The sequence below is a fragment of the Garra rufa genome, chromosome 19, assembly GCF_049309525.1.
Source record: "Garra rufa chromosome 19, GarRuf1.0, whole genome shotgun sequence".
NCBI classification, from domain to species: domain Eukaryota; kingdom Metazoa; phylum Chordata; class Actinopteri; order Cypriniformes; family Cyprinidae; genus Garra; species Garra rufa.
Window position 1 is genome coordinate 16165086 of NC_133379.1, and position 23523 is coordinate 16188608.

A 23523-nucleotide genomic window follows, 5' to 3' on the forward strand; every position below is an offset into this window, starting at 1 on the left:
ACAACTGAGACCAGCATGCAATAGCCAATCAGCTTTCTGTTATTGGCGCGAGAAGTACCGCAGAAGTAAAATGGATTTAACTTTTTAGCTTTGGGGAAGTGCAAGTTTAGCGATACTTAGCTTGAAAAAAACTGAATATAGGGCTTGGCTAAGGCCAGTTGCTAACAACTAGATTTTTTTTCTCCCTCTGTGGAAGTTACGACCTTTTTCTGTATATAATGTTCTCAATAATAATAATAAATATAGGTCGAGCTAGCTGACCGCCAGCATTCGAGATACTTTTAAAATGTTTTTTTTTTTTTTTTTACTTGCCCGACCGAACAAACCGCCTGATTAAAACTGAAGTGACAAAAACAACTAGCGAAGCATCGAAAGGCAAGAAAGATTCCTATTTTAATACATTCAACGTAAACAGAAATTGATAATGGATAGTGTATTTCTGGTCTATTTGTGATATACTTTAAAACAAATGAATGTAACAGCACTCTAAAGAAACACACTGAGGTAAAAATTTAAAATGTATAGTTTATTTATAACATGATATAGTTCAGTAATATACCAAGTGAGCTTTTTGCTGAAAATTCTCACAATTACAAATGTTACATTAATTTTAGCTCAATAAAAAAGTAGTTAGTCAAGTAGTTACTTACATATTAGACAATATGCAACATTAGCAGAAGCATTCTCCTAGCAACGTTTTGCTATGATTCAGCGTTTTGCTTGAATCAGTTGAAATAACTCGCTCATGAAGTGACTTACCGCCACCTGCTGGTAGTTTAGTGTGTTTAAAAGTATGCCTCCACACCCAACATTTCTATATTTATAAATATTATAAATATTTATTTAAATATTTATATATTTATAAATCAATAAATGTATTTAAAACATTAATCTCACTTTTAATTTTGCAGTGTAAATTATGTAATCTCACTGCTAACAGCCATTTAGAATTTATTGATAAATTCATAAAATAAATTTCAAAGGTAATGCATACATTTCAAAAGTAAAAAAAAAGGCCTTTATAAAGGTAAATGAAATATGCAGATTTAAGATGTAAAAGCTAATAGAGCACTGATGAAAATATTGCTTCAGAATTTTTTTTACATCAGATATTTCTAGTGGTACTTTTATGGGGATATTTTGTGTGGAATAGTATCTGCTGATATGAAAAGTTCACTGTATATCGTAGTAATAAATGTAATTTATGACAGCCATGAAATTGTGTTTACTTTTTACATTAAACACATTAAATATTACATGTATGCATGTAATATAATATCTATTTCCATTACAGGTTCGGTCTTAAATTTCATATAAGGTGGTATTAAAAAGGTCTTAAAAAGTCTTAAATTTCACTTGTTCATATCTGCAGAAACCCTGTTATTAGACTCCCATGATTATTACTGATATAAACTAAGTAGTATTCAGCTGGCAATGTGATTACAACGTCACTCACATGTGAATTTAAACATTTTTTTAAATCATTTCTTAATATGCAAAACCTATAATTTACTGAGTGCACCTTGAAAATATAAATAAAATAACATTTCTGTAAATCTGCTCAGCTTCTCTATGGTTGGCACCTAAGATGTACCTATATCTATCTGTCTATATATTATTGGTTCTCTTAAACCCTGCTCTCTGCACAGAAAGTGGGCTGTGACAATGTTATAGCCTCGGAGCTAGAGGACGACAAGTGTGGCGTGTGTGGAGGAGACAACTCTACTTGCAAGATTGTCAAAGGAAATTTCACCCGGAGCACGAGGAAACTAGGTGAAAAAGTCTACATACATGACCTGTGCAGTTCATTCAGTATTATCAACCACCCAGATTTATTCTAAAATTAACCACATTCAGAAAATTCTTCAATTCTCAAATCTCATTGTTATTTTTGTGACTTGTATTCTTAGGTTTTCTGAAGATCCTGGAGATTCCGAGAGGAGCACGCCACGTACAGATCCGTGAATTCAAAGGAACTCCGCATATTCTAGGTAGAAGCTCCTTCTCAGCAAATGCCCGTGTGATTAATTACCCCGACACTGGCCCTCATAATTCAAGTGTCTGGCCTCCCACTGTTTATTATTGATGGAGAGGTTTAGACTCCTCCTGGCAGTGAGAACATTAGGAGCTCCAGCTCAGTGGCCGTGAAGCTCCTTAGCTACTTTGGAGTAATGCCTTCCAAAACTGTGATTTATAGGTACAAGAAATGCATATAAAATCAGCTTGATGAAGATTGATCTTTGTTTTTGTCTCAGTGGGTGCATGAATGGAATTGCATGGAGTTAAGATTGTCCTAATGTTAAATTGTCATCTGCTAGCGGTGAAGAACCAGGCCACGGATCATATCTTCCTGAACGACGACGGTGATTTTCCTGAGTCACGTACAGTAATCGAGAAGGGTGTGGCATGGGAGTACACTAACAATGACGACATGGAGACGGTCCAGACCACCGGACCACTCAAATATGGAGTTCTCATTATGGTGAGAATGGGCATTGTACAAGCCAAAATTACCAAAGTAGACAACTGTAAATCCATAACTAGGGGAGAGCGGGGCACAACCTAACACTTTTTGAATTTCGCGGTTTATGTAAATCCACTTGGGGTTCAGAGTACAATTTTTTTCCACATTATTTTCACACTTGTCTAGTACAAATATATCGCTTTGTTTCATATTTACAGTGTATACGTTTTTCGTTATTTACCTCAAAAGAAAGGAAGTGAAATGTGACAACATGCCCCGTAGGTGGGGTACATTGTAACATCTGAGGGGCACGTTGTAACACGGCCATATGACAGCTTAAAATGTTATCTGATCGAATGAAAAAAATATACACAACAAACTAAAATATTTTGTCAGGAAAATACATGTGTTAACTTTTTCAAATGAAGTAATGACGTTTTTTTTTTAAATAAAAATGGTCTAATTTTGGAGTTTGACAATGAACATATCGCAACAATGCTTTGAGCGGCCCTGATCGCAACACACAGCTGTACAGTAGTTCAAAACAATGTGGACAAATAAATGAAACACATTTAGACATTCAGAAAAACACTCCCGTCCCTCCACACACAGCTCTCATAGAACACTACACACATAAACGAGCCAAAATGCTTTACATTTCTTGAAATAATAACATCTGAACATTAAACACTGATTGTCAGCCTTTATTCACCTGTTTCTTGTGGTTTCTTATCAAAATCCTTAGAAGTAAATAGTGTAAATTGCACCGCTAATGTCATAGAATAGCATAGTTTAATAACAGCGGGGCATATTGTCACACAGTGTTACAACGTTCCCCATCTGCACCACTGGAGTTTAAAACAGGTTAGTGTCTTCTGCTGGTTTGTCAAGCATTAACAAACTATCTAAACTGATAAATAACAAATTGGAGATTAAAATAATAGCAGTTTTGTCTGACTTTAAATGAATACTAAAAACTGAAATGAAAAGTTTACTTCAGACAGAAATGTACTTTTACTATGGTAAAATAAATATTCAGTGATATCTTCAAAATGCTTTTGAATTTTGGTGATCTTTTTTCTCTGCATAGTGTTGCCATGGCAACTAGTAAATACCGTAAATATGGTTATGCTAGCATGTTTGGAAATATTTGAACCACGTGTGTTACAATTAACCCTGCGTTAGGTTGTGCCCCGCTCACCCCTAAGCCTAGCTTTCAAGGTTATTAAAATAATAGTTCACCCAAAAATAAAAATTCTTTCACTAATACTCACCCTCATGTTGTTCCAAACTCGTAAGACCTTTGTTCATCTTCGGAACACAAATTAAGATCATTTTTATGAAATCCGAGAGCTTTCTGACCTCTTCCATGTCACCCTTGTTTACAAATAGAGAAATGCACACAAACTTATAATTAAATAAAATTACAGTTAAACCACTAATGTCTCATGGACTATTTTATCAAAGTCCTTATTTCCTTCTATGGGCCTTGAATGTGGTAGTTACTTTGCTGTTTATGCAGTGTCAGAAAGCTCTCAGATTTCATGAAAAATATCTACACTGACCAAAATTATAAACACTTTTTATACTGGGGAACTTTTTTTTTTTTGCCCCCATTTTTCATGAGCTGAACTCAAAGATCTAAGACTTTTTGTATGTACACAAAAGGCCTATTTCTCTCAAATATTGTTCACAAATCTGTCTATATCTGTGTTAGTGAGCACTTCTCCTTTGCCAAGATAATCTATCCACCTCACAGGTGTGGAATATCAAGATGCTGATTAGACAGCATAATTATTGCACAGGTGTGCCTTAGGCTGGCCACAATAAAAGGCACAAAATGTGCAGTTTTATCACACAGCACAATGCCACAGATGTCGCAAGTTTTGAGAGAGCATGCAATTGGCATGCTGACTGCAGGAATGTCCACCAGAGCTGTTGCCCTTGAATTGAATGTTCATTTCTCTACCATAAGCCGTCTCCAAAGGCCTTTCAGAGAATTTGGCAGTACACCGTGTAACCACACCAGCCCAGGACCTCCACATCCAGCATCTTCACCTCCAAGATCGTCTGAGACCAGCCACCCAGACAGCTGCTGCAACAATCAGTTTGCATAACCAAAGAATTTCTGCACAAACTGTCAGAAACCGTCTTACGGAAGCTCATCTGCATGCTTGTTGTCCTCATCGGGGTGTCGACCTGACTGCAGTTCATTCATCGTCGTAACCGACTTGAGTGGGCAAATGCTCACATTCAAAAGCATCTGGCACTTTGGAGAGGTGTTCTATTCATGGATGAATCCTGGTTTTGCACTGTACAGGGCAGATGGCAGACAGCATGTATGGCGTCATGTGGGTGAGCGGTTTGCTGATGTCAATGTTCTGGATCAAGTGGCCCATGGTGGTTGTGGGGTTATGATATGGGCAGGCGTATGTTATGGACAATGAACACAGGTGCATTTTATTGATGGCATTTTGAATGCACAGAGATACAGTGACAAGATCCTGAGGCCCATTGTTGTGCCATTCATCCCCGACCATCACCTCATGTTGCAGCATGATAATGCATGGCCCCATGTTGCAAGGATCTGTACACAATTCCTGGAAACTGAAAACATCCCTGTTCTTGCATGGCCAGAATACTCACCGGACATGTCACCCATTAAGCATGTTTGGGATGCTCTGGATCGGCGTATACGACAGCGTGTTCCAGTTCCTGCCAATATCCAGCAACTTCGCACAGCCATTGAAGAGGAGTGGACCAACATTTCACAGGCCACAATCAACAACCTGATCAACTCTATGACCCCCCCCCCCCCCCCAATACAGTAAAACTGCACATTTTAGAGTGGATGGATTATCTCTGCAAAGGAGAAGTGCTCACTAACACAGATGAGGGTGGGTAATTGATGACAGAATTTTCATTTTTGGATAAACAAACTCTTTAAGGGCAATGTGTCTAGTAGAGATAGTTCACCCAGAATTGAAAATTCAGTTGGTATTTACTCAACCTGGTATTGTACCAACTGTCCATGCAATATCTGTGAATAGTGACCAGCATGAAGCTTCAAAAAAGGTGCAAAACTATCACAGAATGGTCCCGTGCGACACGTAAAATGACAGTTGACAGATGAACACAACAGATATATTCAGCTCAGAGAAGAAAGTACATCAAGTAGTTTGTGTTGCATTTTTATTCATCTAGATTTCTCACAAAGTGTGCTTGTCCTGGGTGAGTCAGAGTAAACTGCAGCACTTATGAAAACACAGTCTTATACAGACTAACAGCCAAGGTCAGGATTTTCTATTAAATAAAACATTTAATTTTGTTTTGTTTGTTTTTTTTAACCAAAAACTATTGTACACCCCTCAGTGATATTTTGTGGCCTTTTTTTTTAAGCTTGAAGCTGGTCACTATCCATTGCCATTATATGAAGAAGCACAAGCACTTTTTAAAAATTATTCTTTCCAAAGAAAGAAAGAAAGAAAGAAAGGAATACAGCTTTAGAATAAAGGTCCTTGCACACTGAGTTCAATATTATTGAATGGGTTTTTTTCAAATGTGAAAAATGCAGAAAATTGAACACAACAGATACAATCCGATTTATTTTTAATTACGGGCAAACTTTCCGGAGGTAGAGTGTAAATGTGACTGACAGAATTTTAGGTTGTAGAATTTCAGACTCAGTGTGCAAGGATTTTAACACCAGAGTGAGTCAATGATGAATTAATTTCCATCTTTGGGTAAACTATTAACAATTAAGGTCAATTTCATATGAAACCAATAAAACTAATCAATAGAATGTATTTTTTAAAAATAAAATGCTTTACTAATATCAAACATCTTCTCCAGGTTCAGTCTCAGAGCATTTCTAAAGTCACGCTTTCATACAAATACATCCTGCCAGAAGATCCGCTCTCATCAATGGAGAACACCCTGCCTCAGGACGACACAGTTTACTTCGAGTGGGCTCTCAGGAAGTGGTCGCACTGCTCCAAGCCATGTGGCGGAGGTACACAGCAATAAATAAGAACTAGCTACTATTCTTTAATTCACTTTCAATAGAGGTAGTATTTTAAATTGAATGGACTATGTCAAAATATTATGTTGAATTAGAATTAGGAATGACAATTAAATACTAAAAGACTATTTTTGAAAGTATCTTATGTAAAAAATACAATGTTTATGTGTAATTCATAAAGTAAAAGTATTGTTTTGTTCATTGGTTAAGTTCTTTATTCCTTAAATTGAACTTCTGCATTCTGTATTCTGTTGAGGAAAGTTGCTGAAAGAATTTAATTCTTAATTCAACTCTGAATGGCGCACAGACCTCACAGACATGAGCTTTGAGTGAAACTTGGATCAGTGGTAGGAGACAACAGCTTGTATTGTGGCGTTTTGTCTGTTTGTCTGGCTTGTAGGGAAACAGTACACACGCTTTGGATGCCGGAGGAAGTCGGATGGCAAAATGGTACACCGCACACTCTGCGCTAACATACCCAAACCTCGTGCCATCAGTCGAGCCTGCAACCAGAAGGAGTGCTCAGAACCAATGTAAGCAAATGAGGTTCACCATGTGGCAGTTTTCAAACCAATATAATGCAGTTGTACTATTGATGTCTAAATGAGTAATGGATGATGGTGTAAGGACATTTTTAAATGTGTTGTGTATTTCAGCTGGGTGACAGGAGAATGGGACGAGTGCAGTAAATCATGTGGCAAGACCGGTTCTCAGACTCGACCTGTGCGCTGTGTGAGACCTGAACTGGACGGTTCATACAAAGCCATCAACGCTAAGTATTGCAATGACGACCGGCCCGAAGGCCGACGAACCTGTAATCGTCACCTATGCCCTGCACAGTGGAGAACTGGACCTTGGTCTCAGGTGTGTCTAAGTGAGATTTAAAGTTTGAGTTTGAAAAAATGTCTGTCAATATCAGATATTAACAGATTAGTTCACTTCCAGAATAAAAATTTACAGATAATTTACTCAACCCTATGTCATTCAAGATGTTCATGCCTTTCTTTCTTAAGCCAGAAAGAAAGGTTTTTGAGGAAGACAATATTTTCCTTTACTGTCATTTAACACTCAAAGTTAATCTTTAAAAACACTTTTAAAACAATTAATTGTTCCTATTAAATAACACGGTTTATCTTAAAGGGGTCATCGGATGCAAAACTAACTTTTACATGTTGTTTGAACATTAATGTGTGTTGGCAGTTTGTGTACACAACCACCCTACAATGATAAAAATCCACCCAGTGGTATTTTTTTTTAATCTTTAAAAGTAATATCCCCTTTTTAAAATCAGGTCATTCTCAGCTTCTTGTTGTTGTGACGAAACACAGTTGATTGACATGAGCGCCTTACCTTAGACCCGCCCTCATCGTGCTAAAACAGTCCGAATACGATTGCCATTGTGTCGACTCAGGTGCAGAGGAAGACTCTAATTGAGCGATTGAGGTGTTCTGTTGTTGGATGTAATAATGAACATAGCAGTAGTCATTTACTCCCGACATCTGAGACGCTTAACGTTACTTTCATTTTTAAAAGGAGAGCGCCAATCCCGATCTACATATGCATCTATGTTCGTGTGAATCATTCATGATGCAGGTTCACCCACAGCAGAAGCGAGTATAAGGGTTTTTTATGCATCTTTGCACAAACATTATTAGCTAAACTAATCCCTCAGCGGAGAGGGGCGGGGCGAGCAGAGCTCATTTGCATTTAAAGGGCCCATGCGATAAAATGAGCTGATATTATGCAGAGCTGATTTTGACAAGGTAAAAGGGTGTTTTTTACACTACTATTGATAATTTTTAACCAAAGTATATTAGAGACTTTTCATTAAGGCCCTAAAGAATCATATGAACTTGTGGTAAATGGGCATCGGATGACCCCTTTAAATCACAAAAAGAAAATCTGTGCATTATAACGTAATATTAAAATAATACACTTAAATTCGGTGATTGATTTTAGTGTTTACTGCTTTATTCATCGTTTATTTCAGACAAAATTATAGATTAACTGTGCATCCCTAAAAGAAAAAGCTATCATTATTATATGGTAATAGTTCACCAAAAAAAAATATTCCAAAATATTATATTAAAATATTACTTTAATGTAACAACCTTATTCTCAAAACTTTGTTATTCACATAATTCATATCATGACTTGACATGATTTTTTTTTTACATTCAGTCAAACGTTTGGAATAATTAAGAATTGTAATGTTTTTCTTAATGTTTAATGTTTTCGTAATGTTTTTATGGTCAACAAAGCTGCATTTATTTAATCAAAAATACAGTGATACAGTTATATTGTAAAATATTATTGCAATGTAAAATAACTGTTTTGTATTTTAATATATTTTAAAATGCAATTTATTTTTGTGATAGCAAAGGTGAATTTTTGGTATAAATTTAACACTAAATCAGTATATTCAAATTATTTCTGAAAGATTATGTGACACTGAAGAATAGAGTATTGGCTATTGAAAATTCAATCACAGAAAATAATTACATTTTAAAATCATATATTAAAATAGAAATTATTTTAAATCATAAAACTAATTCCAAATATTACTATTTTACTGTATTTTTAATCAAATAAGTGCAGATTTAGGGAGCACAAACTTCTTTTTTAATTTAAGGAAAGGAAGGAAGGAAAGGAGGTGAAGTGAGGCCAAGTATGGTGACCCATACTAGGAATTTGTGCTCTGCATTTAACCCATCCAAGTGCGCACACACACAGTAGTGAACACACACACACACAGTGAACACACACCCGGAGCAGTGGGCAGCCCGGGGAGCAGTTGGGGGAACGGTGCCTTGCTCAAGGGACTCACCTCAGTCGTGGTATTGAGGGTGGAGAGAGTGCTGTACATTCACAATCTCCACCTACAATCCCTGCCGGACCTGGGACTCGAACCTTTGGGTTACAGGTCCGACTCTCTAACCATTAGGCCGTGGCTGCCCCGTTTTTAATGTCATTAAAAACCTTTATTAGTCCAAACTTTTGACCAGCAGCATAGGTTAATCAATGTTATCTTGTGTCATATTCTGCTACTGTATCTGTTTATATGTTTTGCATGTGTGTGTGCAGTGCTCTGTGACCTGTGGAAATGGAACTCAGGAGCGCCAGGTCATGTGCAGCACCCCTGATAATGCAATTGGCATCTGTATGGACACCAAGCCTGAGAGCATCAAATCATGTCTGCTTGCTCCATGTCCAAGTAAGTGTCCACTACAGCCCATATGGCTCTTTAGAATTCACTTAGAAGACACATTTCTAAAATTCTCTCTTAACTCCCAGATGACAGAGGGAACTTCCTCATCCAGTGGCTCTCCAGAGCAGACCCCGAGTTCCCAGCGCCCAAGATCTCCTCAAGTAAACGGCCGATCTCCAATCATCAGCCTGCTGTGTGCTGCATGGCCGCTCTTTCCTGGACCCTGCCTCTTTCTCTTACGCTATGGCTCTGTTACACTCTGTCCTGACCGCTTCTCTGTCCCTTTCAGAGTCTTAACTTTTCCTTCATCCGAGGGAATTCTGCGGGCTATTTTTTTCCTCTGCCCTTGTCCGCTCTGTACTTAGTCTTCTACAGGGCTGAGGGCTAAACACGGCCTAAGAATGCATCGAAAGAGGGCGGTAGGTGCCTATGTGGAAGAAGCCGTGATGGTTGTGCTACGTCAGGTAACATGGATATGACTGTTGTAACGACTTCCAGGGTGAATCATTCAACAAACTCAATGAAACAGACTCCTCTGTCTGAGGGAGTTGGTCCGGTACGGTCGGTAACTGGAGCATTTCAGTCAGTTTGTCAATTAAATACATATATAAGATGAGTATAAAGAATATATCACTAAAATGACAATGTGGGCCATAATGTTAATTTATTTTGATTGTTAAATGTCATTTATTTTTGTATATATTTTCTTGAAAAATGGTTTAAGAACTGAGTATATAGAAGGAGTCACGAAAAGCTACTTTTTTTCTATATGATGACATTAAATGGACTAGAATTGGTGCACGCTTTAACACTCACATTTTTATTTTTTGCAATCGGTTGCGTGTCGATGTTTGACGTCCTTTTGAAGGATCAAAAATACCTCATGCTTCTGCGTGTTTGTTTCCACTCACATCAAACATTTTTGCCTTATTTTAGGTTGAAGGGTCGCAAGTTTACGTTTGCATGCCCACCAAATTTCGAAAAGAGGCAGCTAAAGAAAAGAACAAAAACAAATATGGATGTTTACAGCTAAGCAAGTGTAGACGGTTGCTGCTCCTCAGATCTTTGGTTATATCATGGTTTCTCACTGCTGTATGATTGTAAGTCTGTGAAAGATGAGGCTATAGCGATGCAGACAATGTCTAAAGGCCTTTTTTAAAACTATACAGCAATTACATGTATATATTAAATGACGTTGAGCATACTTAGTAACGTTAATAACATATTCAATGACTGTTATCTCTTACACCAGTAACAAAAGTAATATATAGTATTTATCTATGTATTTTGACCTTACAGGCCATGTTTCCTTGCCTGGAAAGAAATGATTTGAGATACGTATACAGTATATATCATCTTTAAAAGAGTATTTAAGATTATAATGATATTTTAAAGAATTATAAAGTGTCTGACTATGTGTGTGTGTGTGTGTGTGTGTGTGTGAGGTCCTGTTGTTTTTTTTTAATAGGAATGTCTGTTCGTCTGAGTAACTGAAATAAATGTGACAGGGTCCAGGCTGAAAGTCCTTTTTTTTTCACACACAAGACTTCGATATGAGCTTTACAATGAAAAGCACTAACGGTAGCATTTGTTTAGACTGTTCTTCCAGTCCGTTCTGGAATAACATATATTTAAAGCACCTTGCATCTAGATTTAATAGTAATTAAAACAGGTTTAAACTGATATCAGATTGAGTGTTGAAGGCAGTGTTTGGTCTGTAGTCAGATCTCTGCTGAATGCTGGCCCCTGTAGGAATTATTTGTCATGGCTCTTTCATTCCAAAACGTAGCATTTCATTTCATTATGTGCGGTTACATTATGTGATTGTTTAAATGTAATCCAGGATGTGCCATTTCCATTTTTTTTATAACTATATTCCTCCAAAATTGTCTGTTTTTCAATGGATTTGATGGTGTTGAGGTGTTTTACCAAAGTGTTTACTAAACTGTAAATGGTGTGACATTTCAAAGCAGTTTACATTGTACTCAGAAAAGTTGTGTGTTGTCTTGTACATGCTCTATATTTGACAGGAAGTCTCTATGTAACTAATGTGGTTTCTTGTCGGCTGTGTTTATGGGAATAAAGGGTCAAGTAATATATTGAATACTTAAATCCTCTAAATTTGTGCTCTATAATTTTGTCACAGTTTTGCTCATGTGAACTTTATTTTCATTTCCTGGTGTTCTGCTTCATTTTTTATATTTTATTATTGTTTTCTTATATTACAGTTGAGGTCAAAAGTTTACATTCCCCTTCCAGAATCTGCAAAATGATAATTATTTTACTAAAATAAGAGGGATCATACAAAAGGCATGTTATTGTTTATTTAGTACTGACCTGAATAAGATATTTCACATAAAATATGTTTACATTTGTCTACAAGAGAAAATAATAGTTGAATTTATAAAATTAACCCTGTTCAAAAGTTTACACCCCTTTGATCTGCTTGAATTATCCATAGCTGTGTTTTTTTTTTTTTTTTTTTTTTTTTTTTTTTTATAGTGATAGTTGTTCATGAGTCCCTTTGTTTGTCCTGAATATGATTTTGAGATCTATCTTTTGACGCTGAGGACAACTGAGGGACTCTACTCAACTATTACAGAAGGTTGAAATGCTTACTGATGCTCCAGAAGGAAAAAACATGCATTAAAACCTGGGGGGTGAAAACTTTTTGAATTTAAAGATCAGGGTAAATGTATCTTATTTTGTCTTCTGGGAAACATGTAACTTCTGTAGCCTCTGAAGGAAAGTACTAAATGAAAAAATATGATATTTAGGCAAAATAAGAAAAATGTACACACCATTCTTTTCAAAAGTTTTAACCCCCCAGCTCTTAATGCATGTTTTTTTCCGTCTGGTGCATCTGTGAGCGTTGTCTGAAAAGATGGATCTCAAAATCATACAGTTATTGTTGGAAAGGGTTCAAATGGTGTAAAAAAAATTCCTCTTATTTTAGTCAAATAATTAACTGCAGATTCTGAAAGGGGGATGTAAACTTTTGACCTCAACTGTATATTATATTATATCATATTATTGATTTCACTTTATCAAATTGACATCACTGTTTGTCAGGGTCATGCTGCTGCATGCTTCTTTCATTTTCATATTTCATATATATTCTCATTTATTTGAATCTCTTATTATCGTATCAAACTCCCTAACTATCTGCCATCTTGCTTTTTTCATTTTTATTTTTTATAAATTATCTTTTATTTTTTTCTTATTTCATTTGTGTTATTTCCATTATTGTTCTGACATCACTAACACTGAGCATCCTGTTGGTTTATTTTTCAGGGTTCCGCTGTAAAGGAGACAAGTCTATGTTCTGTCGGATGGAGGTTCTCAGTAAGTACTGCTCCAACCCCGGCTACAGGCAGATGTGCTGCAAGTCCTGCAAAGAGGGCAACTACACCTCAGAATTCAACCTGACTAGACCCTGGACGTATACCACTTCTGTCCCTCATATAACTCCCACTGCAACAGCTCTTGTTCGCATGACACAGCTGTACAGGACCTCACAGAAGCCTAGGACAACAATCACACCATCAGGCAGCAGACGGAGAAACATCAGCACTGAGCCTACATCTTGGATCTACACAACCACTGTGAACCCACTAACCCTAAAACCAGGAACCACAGTCCCTTTCACCACTGGTTCTGTCCCTGTGCACACTAAGAATCCCAGCACACTTGACTACGAAGAGGAAACCAGCTCCCCCTTTTACGAGGATGAAACCTGGAGCGAATCATCAGAGTTCACCTCATCTGAGTTCATCTCATCATCTGCAGAGCCTTGGCCAACCACTCCACAATATACAAGCACACCTGAAAATAAAGACATGGAGATGACGTTTCTGACAACGCTACAGCCTAAGGTTACTGCAACAACAAGCCCTCCTGCCATCATCAGTCTCCATCGGTCAGAAGACAGGAAGGAGAATAACTCCATCGACGTGTCCTACAGGATTGTCAATTCGAACGAGGTCGCACTCAACCACTTTGTCCCCAGAAAGCGAGTGCCGTTTCGTGAGAAAACACATAATAAAAGAATTCAAGAGCTTCTTGCGGAGAAAAGACAACAAGACTTCCTGCTTCAAAGACTGAAACGAAAACCAGGAGACTGATTTCCTTTTCTTGAGCCCTGTGGTATTTTGTGAGTATATTTTTAAGTGGTTTTACGGCCTCTACGCTCTTTCTTGGCATTTGCAATATTTTTACAGGAAATAACCTCAGATCTCAATCTTTCATGTAGTATCTGTTCAAGGCATCTGAGCGGAAAGAAAAACAACCCTAAGTGCTTTTTTTGTTTTTTGTTTTTTGGAAGATGACATTGTCCCAAGGGTTTACCACATTTGGCTACTATAAAAACGCATGGTGTCAATACAAGGGCGTAAGATGCTGTCTGTTGTGAAAATCTGGCAGTTTAAGCTTTAGCCAGGCTCTTACTGTACGATTTTTCCAAGTTGTACACAATCCCAGTGAGATCTTGGGTAAAAGTCATGGCACACCATGCAGTGTTAACAGTTAGACTGTACGATACACATTTATATCCACGATTTGAATCCCAGTGGTGGTGTTGACAGCAAATATGAGAGGTCACCACCAGAACTTCGAAGAAGGCTGGGAATCTTTGTGAAGGGAATAAATCATCTGATAGTGAATACATATCAATGAAAAAATCTCATATTTTGTCTCAGGTGGCAAAATTGTACAGTTTGAACCTGACTTAAAGCAAGATTCTTCAGATGTTTTGCTTTTTAAATGCACTCGAATGAAAGCTTATTAAATAAAGAGATCCGTAAATCTTTTTTTTTTTTTTACAAACTTTTCTCTAACCTGTGAGGGAAAAGTCATGTTAGTCACTGAGTAGCCTACGTTTACATGGACAACAATATTCCGATTTTAATGCGATTAAGACAATACTCTGATTAAGAAGCAACCATGTAAACTGATAGGCTATGTTTGATTAATTGAATCCGACTAAAGTCATAATCGGAGTAAACACAAATCGAATTAAGACAGGTGGAGTATTCCTATTTTAGTCGCATTATGGAAGACATGTACACACCTTAATCACACTATTCCCCTTGTGTAGGACGTTTTGCCACATTTTGCGACAGGATACACATTAATGCTGCGTTCCAGGCAGGTTTTTGAGCTTGTAAATCACCACTTCAAACCACAACTAAATGGCTTAAGCGCATTTATTATTTTTATATTATAATTTGATTGCAACGTTATATTGCCCTAAAATTTTCCCACCGTGTGCCACTTGCATAAACACCGCAACCCTAGAGACTGATATTGTTGTTTCTCGGGGCTATGTTACGGCAGAACTCGGAACTTCGATCTAGTACGAGTTGACGGGTGGGAATTCACGGGTTTGACTGCCTTTCCAGTGCACTTTCACGGGTAGAAGTTTGGAAAAACACGGGTAACGGGTTGCCTGGAACGCGGCATAACTCTCTCAGTTGGTCGCACGTGCATATGCTTTGGTTTCTTTTTTATTTATTCATTTTTTGCTACAACATGGGATTAATCAATGCTCATTGCTGATAAATATTTTGTCTGTTATCATAATTTATAGTTTATGGTAACGTAGTTAACATTCAACCCATTCTTTTTCATTAGTATTATTTTAATTTTGTGAACGGGATTCCCGCTGTTGGAATGTCTTGGGATGCTTTTCACTTTTACTTTCGAATTCATGATCTTGGTTTTGCTTACATATAGGCCTATAGGCTACTCCAATTTTAAGATTAAAACAAATTCGTAAAAGATGGATTTGTTATTTTTAATTAAACAGCACAACAAGAATAAAACAAAACTAGCTTATATAGCATTTATTAACAAAAACGAATAAGACGAGGCATGGACTCCATCACATGCTGTGTTATATACCGACTAAAAAAATTATTACAGGGCGCGCAAACACTGAGCAAGCAAATTTATTAATACAAATAAAAGAAAGCCTCTAAAGCGTAATGTGAGGTAAACGGCAAAGATAACAGGGTTTTCGAAATGAAAACAACCAAAAATTAAAACTAAACTGGCTTTCGGTGACCGTGCTTGCGTGATTTTTATTTTTTTTATTTTTTCCTTAAAGGTTGTATCAGCGATTTCTAGCCTAAAACATAAAGTGTAAATTTCAGCTGACCTTTCTTCACGATCCGCTCGCTGCCTGCCCCATAAATTGTCTGTGAAAAAACCGCGTCTCTCTGGTCAGCCTAGGGTCCGAGATATGCCAAAAAAACAATCGGCACTACCAACCTTTCCACACATAAACAAACAGTGTTCCAACCAATCAGCGTCAGGGGTTTGGTGTTGTGGACTTTCCTACTGGTGCTGGGATGTAAGGGAGGCGGAGCGAAAGTCCACAACACCAAACCCCTGACGCTGATTGGTTGGAACACTGTTTGTTTATGTGTGGAAAGGTTGGTAGTGCCGATTGTTTTTTTGGCATATCTCGGACCCTAGGCTGACCAGAGAGACGCGGTTTTTTCACAGACAATTTATGGGGCAGGCAGCGAGCGGATCGTGATGAAAGGTCAGCTGAATTTGACACTTTATGTTTAGGGCTAGAAATCGCTGATACAACCTTTAAAACTGACTGGCTCTGAAACGCTCACTGTAGAGCAGACGCTTTGGAGCAGAACAGCATGCACTCGCACAAATGTGACCACGGCAAATTTTAACTCACATTCTCAAAAATGTGTTGCAGAGCCACTTCAAGCTTTTGTAAAATTAAAACCGAAACATTTAAAAGTCTGTAACAAAGATGAACTGATAGCGTTGCATGTGGACGTAATGATGTCATTAATCGATCTATGTACTATAACATGTAATTTACACGTAACATGATGTAAAACGGGAACATGAAAGGAATATTCTAAAAGCAACTCATGTAAACACCTTAATCATATTATTGTCTTATTCAGAATAAGGTCATTAATTAGATTACTGATGTCCATGTAAACGTAGTCATTGTCTCACCTTCAACGTTTTTTTTTATCATGCTAAAAAAATTAAATCCACTTAGGCTACGCTGGTTTCCTGATCATAGATGGTCTGGTTTGTTGGTTTTAGATGAGTTTTGGTCAGCTGGTGACCAGCTAAACCAGATGAACACCATTTTGACCAACTTAAACTGGACCTGCTAATGGTTTTTCAATATCTGGTTCAACTTCTCCACTTTTTAAGTCAACTTGCTTTAAATCTCCATTTTGCTACAGTATATATAGAGCTAAATACCCAAGCCCGTGAAGCCTGTGTGAAGATGCTGTCACATTTGTGAAGTTTCAGCTAATTTTGCAAGCAAAAAAGGTCCATTGTCTGTTGTCAATTTGTGTGACCAACTTAACCCTGATGCAAAATCTATATTTGGAAATCCTTTGCCCTCACAAGAAATTCCAAACTGTGTGGATTTCTGTTCAAAAAAACTGATTTTGCCCATGAAAATGAACAGGACAACAGTTCATTTCAGTGAAATTTAAGTGTATAAAGCACGCTTCACACGGAAGTCACTTTCAGACAAGCAGCTTTCTGTTTATCAGTGTAGTGAATCCATGTTTTTAGCTTGCAAAATCTGCATTAGGAAATCTTTTGCCACTACAAAGGATTCCTCCTGAAATGACTGGATTTTACCTGTGAAAATTAGCAGAATAACAGTATTTGACTGCACCTTAAATGTGACCCTGCACCACAAAACCAGTCTTAAGTAGCACGGGTATATTTGTAGCAATAGCCAAAAAAATACATTGTATGGGTCAAAATATCGATTTTTCTTTAATACCAAAAATCATTAGGATATTAAGTAAAGATCTTCTGTAAATTTCCTACCGTAAATATATCAAAACGTAATTTTTGATTAGTAATAGGCATTGCTGAGAACTTAATTTGGACAACTTTGAAGGTGATTTTCTCAATATTTAGATTTTTTGCACCCTCAGATTTCCGATTTTTAAATATTGTCCTATCCTAACAAACCATACATTAATGGAAAGCGTATTTATTCAGCTTTCAGAAGACGTGATCAATCTTAATTTAAAAACTGACCCTTATGACTGGTTTTGTGGTCCAGGGTCACAAATGCACCTCAAATCTGGATACTACAAACCTTATGTTGAAAAATCATACTCCTTAGGGGTCGTAATGTGTTCAGAAATATTTATATTCTGCTAAATGAACAAATGCAAATTAACAAGATGCACCATAATAGAATGTAAACTACTTGTAAACTAACTTGAGCAATATGCTGAATAAACAGCAAGACGTATTGCAGCAGGCAAATATCACAATGTCACAATGTTTACATGAGAAAAAAAAAAAAAAACAGATGGACGCTATGGATTAGAATGGCCGCTGTGGGATTGCTGGTCATCTCGTGACATTTTGGAACAAAACATGAATTCTGTAACCACATGACTATTTCTTGCAAAAACTTATCTCTGGCTTCTCTCTTAATAAATGCACAGATCTGAATCCCTTCGTAAATGTTGTAAATACGAACTAGAATTTATTTTTTGTATTTATTGAAGTACCTGTGTGCTTTTTCCCAAAGCCGTTTTGTGTTTATCAGACCACTTTTTGTGCATGCGGCATGAGTGACAATCCTACACATATCCAAGAGCCAATACTATGATATCTCCTCCACAATGTCCGAGCACTGTATTGAGAAATCAGTGTATTTTAAAAATGCAGTGGACGTCTGCATTCTTTATTTATCACCGTCTACATTCTTGATTCAAGGGGTGCAAGTAGACGTCTACATTCTTGATTTATCACATTCTTCACTTAATAAAGCTGCAAATGAACTAACAGTTTTGGTCTTATTCCAGCTGCGTGTAAAAAAAGGAGAAATAAGGATTGGAAAAGTAATTATAAATACAAATCAACTGATGGCCACAAGATGGCAGTGCTTCTCTCTTTATCATTTTTTTTTTCTGGCCTGACATAAATAATCTTAACTTTATTATTTATCTCAGTTTCACCTTTCTGGAAAGATTTGTCTCGAATCAATATGCTTAAACTGCCATTAAGCTGGTCACATACATATAATTTTATTTGTAAATGCAGAACAGCTTTTTAAATTATTTTTTATATTGAGTCACTGTGTGGTAGATTTCCAGACAGCAGATGGCAGTTTAGTGTCATTTTCTTTTACTACATTGTTTTTAACTAATGTTTTCCAACTGTTGGATGGTCAAGGTCTCAAAGTTGCTGTTTTCCCATTAAAGCAACCTTGGGTCATTAGACAAATGAAATGACGAAGGCCTGACAAAAATAGCTTGACTATTTTGTTCTGCAAAGTCAAAATGACTATTAAAGTTTCAGTGCTGCTGGCTATAATAGATTTTAGATTTATTACAAAAGGCCTACATTAAAAAACATGCTGTTTATGTACAATTTGTAGATACACTATGAATATCACAATAATAGTGGTTAAAAATAATAGGGCTATAGTTAAACATTACAATGTTGTCTCATTTTATAAACATCTTCTAGCCAACATTGTAATTCACAGATTAGTACTGTTTGTAATAAAGTGACCTTGTAATTGTGCACAAAAACATAGGGGGCATCTTAAAAATGTCCTTTACCAGAGCTGCCCCGTGGCACATGTTTATATATCAATTTCCTCGTGGCCTTTGTATCAGATGGTTGTCTTATCTATGTGGAAAATACAAACAGGACAAAAATAAACCTTATCTGCATATAGATAATAACCGTGGTCTCATAGCAAACACTAAACTGGAAGTATAAAAATATATTTCCTGTATTTTCATATGGTAATATCTAAATAAATATAGAAATAGTTGTTTCTGTCAGACATGGTATACAAAAATCTTTGGCTTGATGTTTACATTATACCTTTTTGACTGTTTTAATGTTAACAGCAATTTTACAAATAACTTATTTTCCCTTCAAATTACCTATTCTAAATGCATTTGACAGATATTCTTGACTATTTCACACTATTTTCCCACAAAAAAAAAAAAAAAAAACAGACAAGCACTGATCATGTGGCTGTACTAGTAACTTTCTGTTTAGATCAAAAACACGTTGAACACGTTAAACCACCATCAATTTATGGTGTTTACACCAATCAATGAATCATAGGATGATAAAATGTATTGTATTCATTCATGTTTATGGAGTCACCAATATGTAAACATAAGTAAGGTAACTGTAAATATATTTATAACCAAATATCAACGTATCATGTTAGCTATCAAAATGGCCTTTTAATAGTTCTAGAACAAATCCTGAGAATAAATCACAGTAGTTTCCTGTTGAGTAAAACTGTATGGCTTGTAAACAGTTCTAAATATGACCAGAAATGATTATAGAGCACACTATTTATGTTTTAAATTATTTTAACTCATTTTCTATGGATCCTCCTTATCTGCATATAGAACTTCAACAGGAATGTTCTGACGTGCTTCCAACTCCCATACAGTTTGTACAGAACATTTACAACAAACAAATCTATTAATGTCTTCAAATCAATATTTCATGCATGTATTTCTTGCCACGGAGAGCAGCACTGAAACTTTAATGGTCACTCCATTGCGTGTCCTGCTCTGTTAAAGTCGACTTTGCCTTAAAAATTCCTGAATAATTTAGTTGCAAAAAAAAAAATCCTTTGAAACCTTTGAGGCCTCCTTTTTCTATCTCAACCAACGCACACTTCTGCATGGTGGCGTTTTATATAACCACATTGTGTAAGAGTTACTTAAAACGATCCCTGAATGCAACTGACAAACTAATGGTGTTCTTTTTAGGGCAAGATTGCTTTCTGTGTTTATGTGAAGTAACATGCAGTTGCGTAATTTTACTGTTTGTGTATCATGTTAGCTTCGAAATGCCGTGACCAAATCACTTAAGACTCTTTTAAGATCTGAAATCTGTTCCGATGAAGAAACAAACTCATCTACTACATCTTGGATGGCCTGAAGGCAAGTAAAATTTCAGGAAATTTTCATTCCAAGGCAAACTATTCCTTTAATGGTAACGAATGTCCACTGGCATATGAAACTGCAGGTCTTGTTCTTTAGTGTCAGACTGATAAAATAAAATCTGAGGTTTATTTAGTTGCATTTTCTAAGTGAGTTTTCACATCCCTTGAATATAAGTTCACATTAACATTTAATTATAATTTAAAACCTAAACCTAAAACCCCTTGTGAAATGTTGTTCAAGGTGGAATCACAGTACACTCTTAAAAATAAAGGTGCTTTGAAGGGTTCTTCAAGCGATGCCATAGAAGAATCATTTTTGGTTCCACAAAGAACCATTCAGTCGAAGGTTCTTTAAAGAACCATTTCTTTCTTACCTTTTTATAATCTGAAGAACCTTCTTTCGCACAAAGAACCTTTTGTGAAACAGAAAGGTTTTTCAGATGTTAAAAGTTCTTAATGGAACCATTTAGACAAAAAAAATGTTCTTCTATGGCATCGTGAAGCACCTTTATTTTTAAGAGTGTATGTCACTATGTAGTGTTAGAAGAACAATATTCTAAAATGAAAATAAAAGAGTCTGTAATTGAACTAGTAAATTCTAGTAAATATACCAATTAGTGAGAAAAAAGACAAAAGAAGAAGAAAAAAGATTCATTAGTTATCCGTCATTAGTAGTATTAGGCTAGTAAGAAAGTAGTAGGCTAGTATTGAAAGATCTAAAATGTTCTGACTATCCACCTTATTCATCAACAAGGAAGTAAGTCTAAAAAAAGCGAGACTTCTGGTTCATTAGAAATAAGGAGAAGAATAACAAAGTTCAGTAAACGGTAAAACTGTTTGCACTACAAATGTGTTTATAATTAAGATGACACATTCAAATAATAAAGTAAGACACAAATTTGCAATATCAAGCAGTAAAACGAACTGTTTTGTACAGCAGTTAAAAATAGCTTGACGCACATGAGACCGGAAGCAAGAGGCATACAATTTACAAATGGCCGCACCCACTCTTACCGGAAAAATAAGGTGAGTACATAGATTTCTCAAGAATATTTATTCTGAACTTGCGATTAATTTACTTAATATAATAGATTCTACAGATTAAAACATATGTGTAGATGTTAGATATTCCATGAGAAAAATTACAGAGAAGGTAAACACTGGCAGTTGTTGTTAAGATAACCAGTGTGAAAGTGACACCTGTATATAAAAAAGGGAGGAATACAATGTATCAAAACTGGTCAACAAACACCAAAGCTGCAAAATGCTCGGGATAGTCAGTCAGCTAAGTAGATATTCGCGACACAGCTTAATATTCATTCAACAGTTAAAAAAAAAATCTTTTTCAAAAATAACTAGCAAAATATCAAACGAGGCTAAGCTATTTTTGGCTTGCCATATGTAGCTCCATCAAAGCCTTTGATGCAGGATCACATGCCGCACGCTTCATTTATTAAAGTGACAGGGAGATGATGCAGCAGCCACGAACAGAAGGACGATGAAGGTATCGTGTCGTCTGAGAGCATAAAAAAAAAAACTTTAGCAACAAACACGCTGTCAATGCTGAGGTTGAATGATAAAGGTCATCTTCTCAAAGAGTTGCAGTGGGTCGCTTTTCTGCACGTGATAAACAGGTTACACGTGCTAAAGAAGACGTGCAGTTACTCATAAACCAGAATCTCCAGATCAGGTACATTTATTGTCTTGCTGTGTTGTGTTTATTAAGACATCTAAGCACTCAGGCGCTTATTCAGACTGTGTTATAAACGCTCTGGCAAGTAGACAAAAAAATAAACCTGCTTATTAGTGAAAGCTTGGTACTTATAATACATTTATAGGATTAATATATTATTTCTTTATTACATCTGGAGAACTACTTTCAGATCGCTAGATACATAGGATTATTTTATATATTTGATATTATATAGAGTTATACGTTAAACAATGCCACAACACCGGATTTTAAAACATGCAATAATGTACAAACAATACTGTACAGACACTAACGTTTTTGTTGTTGTTGTTGTTTTCTTTCTTTAAATAAAATATCAAATTCAGGCTTATACTTTGAAAACAATACTTTAAACACTATTGATAAGCTAAGTGTACTATAACCAATATTATGAATCACACATGGGTTATTGCGAAGTTTGTTTTGAGAGATTGCTAATAATAGATTGTGATTATTAAAATAAATACTGGTGACTCTCTATTCCATTAAGTAAGGGCTTGTGTTTGATATGATATGTTATGATGGGTAAACAGATCATTAACATCAGATTTATCATCTTTCTTTTAGGAAAGAACGGTTATATAATTTGTTTGGTAAACAATGTAAATCTGTTCACCAACTGACTCACAAAGCAAACATAACAGCAAAGAGGAGCTTTACAATATATGAGCCACTAGAAACACCAAACTAAATAGCTGTTTTCAAACAGGTTTCCTGCTCCCCATGTTTACTATTAGTCAGTTTTGGGAAGGTTACTTTGGATATGTAATAGGTTACAGATTACCTTATTTAAAGAGTAATAAGTGGTGTAACTTTTTTAATTATTAAAGTAAGGTAACTACATTTCTTTATTTACATTCAGACATTTAGCAGATGCTTTTTTTCCAAAGCTACTTAAAATGGACAATAGAAGCAATCAAACTAACTTTTAAAATCCTTAATCTCTTTAATTAAAATTATAATAATTAAATTTCAAAGTACAGCCACAACAAAATCAGACCTCCTATTACTTTGAGATCGTCCTGGGGTTAAATAAAGATTTAAAATCATAACAAAAAATAGTTAATATTAATACAAGAAGAATTCAGATATAACCCCTTTGTAATAGTTACTGTTTTCATTACAGTTCATTACATTA

General features: G+C 36.0%; 1 protein-coding gene across 1 annotated transcript in view; it reads left to right on the forward strand.

The window, feature by feature from the left end:
- The window catches only part of adamts2a (ADAM metallopeptidase with thrombospondin type 1 motif, 2a), a 93757-nt gene extending 75245 nt beyond the window's left edge, over nt 1-18512 (forward strand). Inside the window, exons 14-22 of the mRNA XM_073824144.1 lie at nt 1650-1773; nt 1911-1991; nt 2319-2482; nt 6317-6476; nt 6886-7018; nt 7142-7349; nt 9570-9699; nt 9780-9854; nt 12988-18512. Of these exons, the coding sequence (XP_073680245.1) occupies nt 1650-1773; nt 1911-1991; nt 2319-2482; nt 6317-6476; nt 6886-7018; nt 7142-7349; nt 9570-9699; nt 9780-9854; nt 12988-13817 (1905 nt within the window). The 3' untranslated portion in view covers nt 13818-18512. The remainder of the gene's footprint in view (nt 1-1649; nt 1774-1910; nt 1992-2318; nt 2483-6316; nt 6477-6885; nt 7019-7141; nt 7350-9569; nt 9700-9779; nt 9855-12987) is intronic.
- Nucleotides 18513-23523: the final 5011 nt, after the last annotated feature.